This window comes from Entelurus aequoreus, linkage group LG16, assembly GCF_033978785.1.
Source record: "Entelurus aequoreus isolate RoL-2023_Sb linkage group LG16, RoL_Eaeq_v1.1, whole genome shotgun sequence".
Taxonomy (NCBI): domain Eukaryota; kingdom Metazoa; phylum Chordata; class Actinopteri; order Syngnathiformes; family Syngnathidae; genus Entelurus; species Entelurus aequoreus.
In genome coordinates, this window is record NC_084746.1 from 51,650,708 (window position 1) to 51,656,707 (window position 6,000).

Below are 6,000 nucleotides of genomic sequence, written 5' to 3' on the forward strand. Positions count from 1 at the left end.
GAATAGCTCTTTATCTTTTTTCCTTTGTGCGATTGTAAGCTACTGAAAGCAGCTTCCTCCATTTTGAAAATGAGGACAGGTAAAGCGTCACTCGTGACGTAACGAATTTGACCCTGTGGAAGTTCTAGACCAGGGGTCGGCAACCCGCGGCTCCGGAGCCGCATGCGGCTCTTTGACCACTCTGATGCGGCTCAGCTACATACTTGCCGACCCCCCCGATTTTCCCAGGAGACTTATGGATCTCAGTGTCTGTCATAGATAACTCCCAGGGAAAATATAATCATATTTACACACTAATTACTAAATAAAGGGAGTGCCCTAATTGCACTGCAGTAATTGTCCTCTATAGCGTTTACAAACAGCGTGCCACCACATGTTGTATGTTTTGTTTTTTCTTGCACACATAGGAGACAGCAAAGCATACTTAGTCATCAGCCACACAGCTTACACTGACGGTAGCCGTATCAAACAACTTTAACATTGTTACGTTACAAATATGCGCCACACTGTGAACCCACACCAAAAAAGAATGAAAAACACATTTCTGGAGAACATCCCACCGTAACACAACATAAACACAACACAACCAATACCCAGAATCCCATGCAGCCCTAACTCTTCCGGTCTACATTATACACCCCCGCTACCACCAAATCCCCCCACACATCAACCCCCCCCTCTCCGTGCGTTGGTTGAGTGGAAGAGTTAGGGCTGCATGGGATTCTGGGTATTGGTACCGTCAGTGTAAGATGTGTGGCTGCTGAGGTAGTACGCCTTGCTGTCACTTACGTGAGCAAGCTGAAACTGCATTCTACATGAGGTCAAGCAGGTACGCTGTTTGGGCAGGCTGTAGAGGGCGCCAAAAGCAGTGTCATCACACCCTGATATTCGGGAGTCTCCTGGGAAAAATGAGAGGGTTGGCAAGTATGACGCTATCAAGCGCCATTTATTCAAAACTCGCGGGCCGCACTAACATCAAATTTCCACATAAAAGTGCGTGCCGGTGCGTGTGTCGGAGACCCCTGGTTAAAGGCCTACTGAAACCCACTACTACCGACCACGCAGTCTGATAGTTTATATATCAATGATGAAATCTTAACATTATAACACATGCCAATACGGCCGGGTTAACTTATAAAGTGACATTTTAAATTTGCCGCTAAACTTCCGGTTCGAAACGCCTCTGAGGATGACGTATGCGTGTGACGTGGCCCGGCGAACACGGGTATGCCTTCCACATTGAAGCCGATGCGAAAAAGCTCTGTTTTCATTTCATAATTCCACAGTATTCTGGACATCTGTGTTCGTGAATCTGTTTCAATCATGTTCATTGCATTATGGAGAAGGAAGCCGAGCAAGCAAAGAAGAAAGTTGTCGGTGCGAAATGGACGTATTTTTCGAACGTAGTCAGCCACAACAGTACACAGCCGGCGCTTCTTTGTTTACATTCCCGAAAGATGCAGTCAAGATGGAAGAACTCGGATAACAGAGACTCTAACCAGGAGGACTTTTGATTTGGATACACAGACGCCTGTAGAGAACTGGGACAACACAGACTCTTACCAGGATTACTTTGATTTGGATGACAAAGACGCAGACGTGCTACTGTGAGTATGCAGCTTTGGCTTTTTTTTGCGTATGTACGTAACTTTTTTAAAATATATAAGCTTTATGAACCTTGGGTTAGGTGAACGGTCTTTTGGGCTGAGTGATTGTGTGTGTTGATCATGTGTTTGAATTGTATTGGCGTGTTCTATGGAGCTAGGAGCTAGCAGAGGAGCTAGGAGCTAGCATAACACGTACCGTACCGTACGTGCGCGTCACGTACGTAACTTTTTAAAAATATATAAGCTTTATGAACCTTGGGTTAGGTGAACGGTCTTTTGGGCTGAGTGATTGTGTGTGTTGATCAGGTGTTTGAATTGTATTGGCGTGTTCTATGGAGCTAGGAGCTAGCAGAGGAGCTAGGAGCTAGCATAACAAACACGCAGGTGTTATTATGCAGGATTAATTTGTGGCATATTAAATATAAGCCTGGTTGTGTTGTGGCTAATAGAGTAAATATATGTCTTGTGTTTATTTACTGTTGTAGTCATTCCCAGCTGAATATCAGGTACCGTGAGTATGCAGCCTTGGCTGCTAAACATTCGATAACTTGACCGTATGTGCGCGTCACGTACGTAACTTTTTAAAAATATATAAGCTTTATGAACCTTGGGTTAGGTAAACGGTCTTTTGGGCTGAGTGATTGTGTGTGTTGATCAGGTGTTTGAATTGTATTGGCGTGTTCTATGGAGCTAGGAGCTAGCAGAGGAGCTAGGAGCTAGCATAACAAACACGCAGGTGTTTTTATGCAGGATTAATTTGTGGCATATTAAATATAAGCCTGGTTGTGTTGTGGCTTATAGAGTATATATATGTCTTGTGTTTATTTACTGTTGTAGTCATTCCCAGCTGAATATCAGGTCACCCCCGGCTCTCACAGCATCTTCCCTATCTGAATAGCTTCAACTCCCCACTAGTCCTTCACTTGCACTTTACTCATCCACAAATCTTTCATCCTCGCTCAAATTAATGGGGAAATTGTCGCTTTCTCGGTCCGAATCTCTCTCACTTCATGCGGCCATCATTGTAAACAATAGGGAACTTTGCGTATATGTTCAACTGACTACGTCACGCTACTTCCGGTAGGTGCAAGCCTTTTTTTTATCAGATACCAAAAGTTGCAATCTTTATCGTCGTTGTTCTATACTAAATCCTTTCAGCAAAAATATGGCAATATCGCGAAATGATCAAGTATGACACATAGAATAGATCTGCTATCCCCGTTTAAATAAAAAAAATTCATTTCAGTAGGCCTTTAACATAGCACAAAGCGTTTAAGCTTTGTATGCGGTGTTTTTCATTTTAATTTTCTTTGTGGCTCCCATTATTTTCTTTAATTTGTGAAACTTGCCAAAATGGCTCTTTGAGTGGTAAAGGTTGCCGACCCCTGTTCTAGACCTATGCTAAATATTTAGCGAAACGAGTTTAACCCGGCGAAAATTATAGACATGCGATAATAAAATGAATATTTTGCGAAACGAATTTGATCCGGCGTCAATAATGAACCGGCGATAAGGCCAAGCATGCGTTAATTATTTTGAGAAACGAGTTTGACCCGGCAGTAATTCTAGACGTGCGAATACTATATTCCCTGCGCCGATTCAAGGAAATACGGTATTTTCATTTCTATCGCATACCTTGCCTCCATTCTCTGCATCCCGGGGTCCACCCTTGAACTCAATCATAACAACTTACATCGTGTGTTGTCTTCATTATAACACTCATATAAGACTTTAAAAGTCATTTTGATAGTAGGCTAATGTAACCGGTGGTCTTTTCCTCTGCGTTGTGTGTCTTTAATGGAACACGACCGACACCATGGATTGCTCAGCTGCACTTTACTGACAATACAGAACATACAATTGTCGTCAATAACTTTGTTTCCATCGTCAAGTCCCTCTCCCGTTATCGTGGACAAAAGGGCAGTACAACAGTGAAATAAACATACCTGACAATACAGAACATACAATTGTCGTCAATAACTTTGTTTCCATCGTCAAGTCCCAATCCAATCCAATCCAATCCACTTTATTTATATAGCACATTTACACAACAAGAATGTTTCCAAAGTGCTGCACAGCCATGTTAAAAACAATATTAAAAACAATATTAAAAACTATATTAAAAACAATATTAAAAAACAATATTATGCTACACCAATGACTGAATAAAAACAAAGAATAAATGAATAGAAAACCAATACAGAGACAATATAAAAAATAAATATGATTAAAAACGATTTTAAAGGGTGAAACCAATTAAAACAGTAAAATAGACATCAAAATTTATAACCCTAACCCTAACCACACAGGACAACAGAGGACAGAAGACCACACAACTCACGTAGTGTTAAAAGCCAAAGAATAAAAGTGGGTCTTTAGACGAGACTTAAAACACTCCACTGTGGGAGCAGTTTGAACATGGAGGGGCAGAGTGTTCCAGAGTTTAGGGCCGACCACAGAGAAGGCCCTGTCTCCCCTGGTTTTAAGTCTCGTCCTGGGCACCACGAGCTGGAGCTGGCTCTCGGACCTCAGAGCGCGCGCAGGAGTGTAAATTTGGATGAGGTCCGAGATATACTGAGGTGCCAGTCCATGTAAAGCTTTAAAAACAAACAGCAAGGATTTAAAATCAATTCTAAAATGAACAGGGAGCCAGTGCAAACTCCGAAGAATTGGGGTTATATGCTCACGTTTCCTGGCCCCTGTTAAAAGTCGTGCTGCCGCGTTCTGGACTAACTGCAACCGGGAGAGAGTTTTTTGGCTAATGCCAGCATAAAGTGCATTGCAGTAGTCTAGGCGACTTGAAATAAAAGCATGCACGACTTGTTCAAAAAGGTTAAAAGATAAAAATGGTTTTACCTTTGCTAAAAGACGAAGATGATAAAAACACGATTTTAAAACGCCATTGACTTGTTTGTCAAATTTAAAATCGCTGTCTATAGTGACGCCAAGGCTGGTGACTTTGGGACGCACATGATTTTGCAATGGTCCCAAGTCAGTGAGGGCCGGACCAAAAACTGAAATTTCCGTTTTTCCCTCATTCATTATTAAAAAATTCTGGGCTAACCAAGCCTTGACATCACATAGACAGTTGAGACTACACAAATATAATACAGAAAAAGATAGTGAACTTAAATTCTTAACATGACAATATTTCTGTCGTCGCATGCACGCCTACCTCTCCCGTTATCGTGGACAAAAGGGAAGTTGGAAGGCGTGTCCAACGCATATAAAAAGACAGGTGTCACAGTAATTATTGCAGTAGGAGGGACAACGAGACAATGGTTCCACATTGACAAAACATTGAACAATATCCAGGTATTTACATGTAACTTACACATTTTGTGTAATTATAACAATAATAAAGCATTATAAAATACATTATTTACAAGACATAATTGACCCTGTTATACTAATATAGCTAATATCGACACTTACATCATCATGTGTTGTCTTCATTAAAACACTTATATAAGTCTTTGAATTTTTTGCGGCTCCAGACCAATTACTTGTTTGTATTTGTGGTCCAATATTAGTCTTTCAACATTTTGGGTTGCCGACCCCTGATTTTACGACATTTAGTTTCGCTTTTTTTTTTACTGACATCCAATTAAAAGGACTTTGCGACACGCACCCACGTGTTTTCTCCAAGTTGAAGCAGAAAACAAAGCTAAATGAGGCACATATTGGCCGGTCCATTGTTCCGAGCCTACTCTTTCCATCCCCCGAGCTTATGGCTTTTGGAGAGCACTTTGCCGGAGCACACCGCAGCTTTAGGAGCGAACACTCGCCTGAGGGGCGGACTTGTCCTAAAAAAAAAAATTTTTTTAAAAAGACAAATATCAAACATTTACCAGCGGTGTCTTCATCTTTCTGCGAGTTTTTGTCAGGACGGCTCGGTGCGCCTGGTTCCACCTCCTCTCATGGTCCAGGTTCGGGTCCTGCTGCGCCTCGCTTGTCGTGGGATTCGTTGCTGCTCGGTCTGGTCCGCGGACTGGACTGGAGCGCCCGCTCAGTCAGCCTCGGTCCAAAGAGCCAGGCGACAGATGTTCACTATCGAGCGTCGGCTGGGTCCTAAAGCCCGTCCCAGTTCGTGGAATGAGTCGAGGGAGAATTCATTAGAGAGACACACCTGCAGCAGGGCGATAAGAAGACTTAATGGTCAAGAGAAAGAAATGCTGCCAGCTACAAGTCTGCAGTATCCTCACATATTATGTAAACCCATTATTATTGCTCTTTTTATTACAACTTTCAACCTTCTCTCGTACAAACCCCGTTTCCATATGAGTTGGGAAATGGTGTTAGATGCAAATATAAACGGAATACAATGATTTGCAAATCCTTTTCAAGCCATATTCAATTGAATGCACTACAAAGACAACATATTTGATGTTCA

The 6,000-nt window shown here is 42.0% G+C and overlaps 1 protein-coding gene across 2 annotated transcripts in view; it reads right to left on the reverse strand.

The window, feature by feature from the left end:
• st6galnac5a (ST6 (alpha-N-acetyl-neuraminyl-2,3-beta-galactosyl-1,3)-N-acetylgalactosaminide alpha-2,6-sialyltransferase 5a) overlaps positions 1-5,596 on the reverse strand; it is a 170,797-nt gene extending 165,201 nt beyond the window's left edge. For both annotated transcript variants that reach the window (XM_062023295.1, XM_062023294.1), the window contains exon 1: positions 5,459-5,596. In XM_062023295.1, the coding sequence (XP_061879279.1) occupies positions 5,459-5,473 (15 nt within the window). In that variant the 5' untranslated portion in view covers positions 5,474-5,596. The remainder of the gene's footprint in view (positions 1-5,458) is intronic.
• Positions 5,597-6,000: the final 404 nt, after the last annotated feature.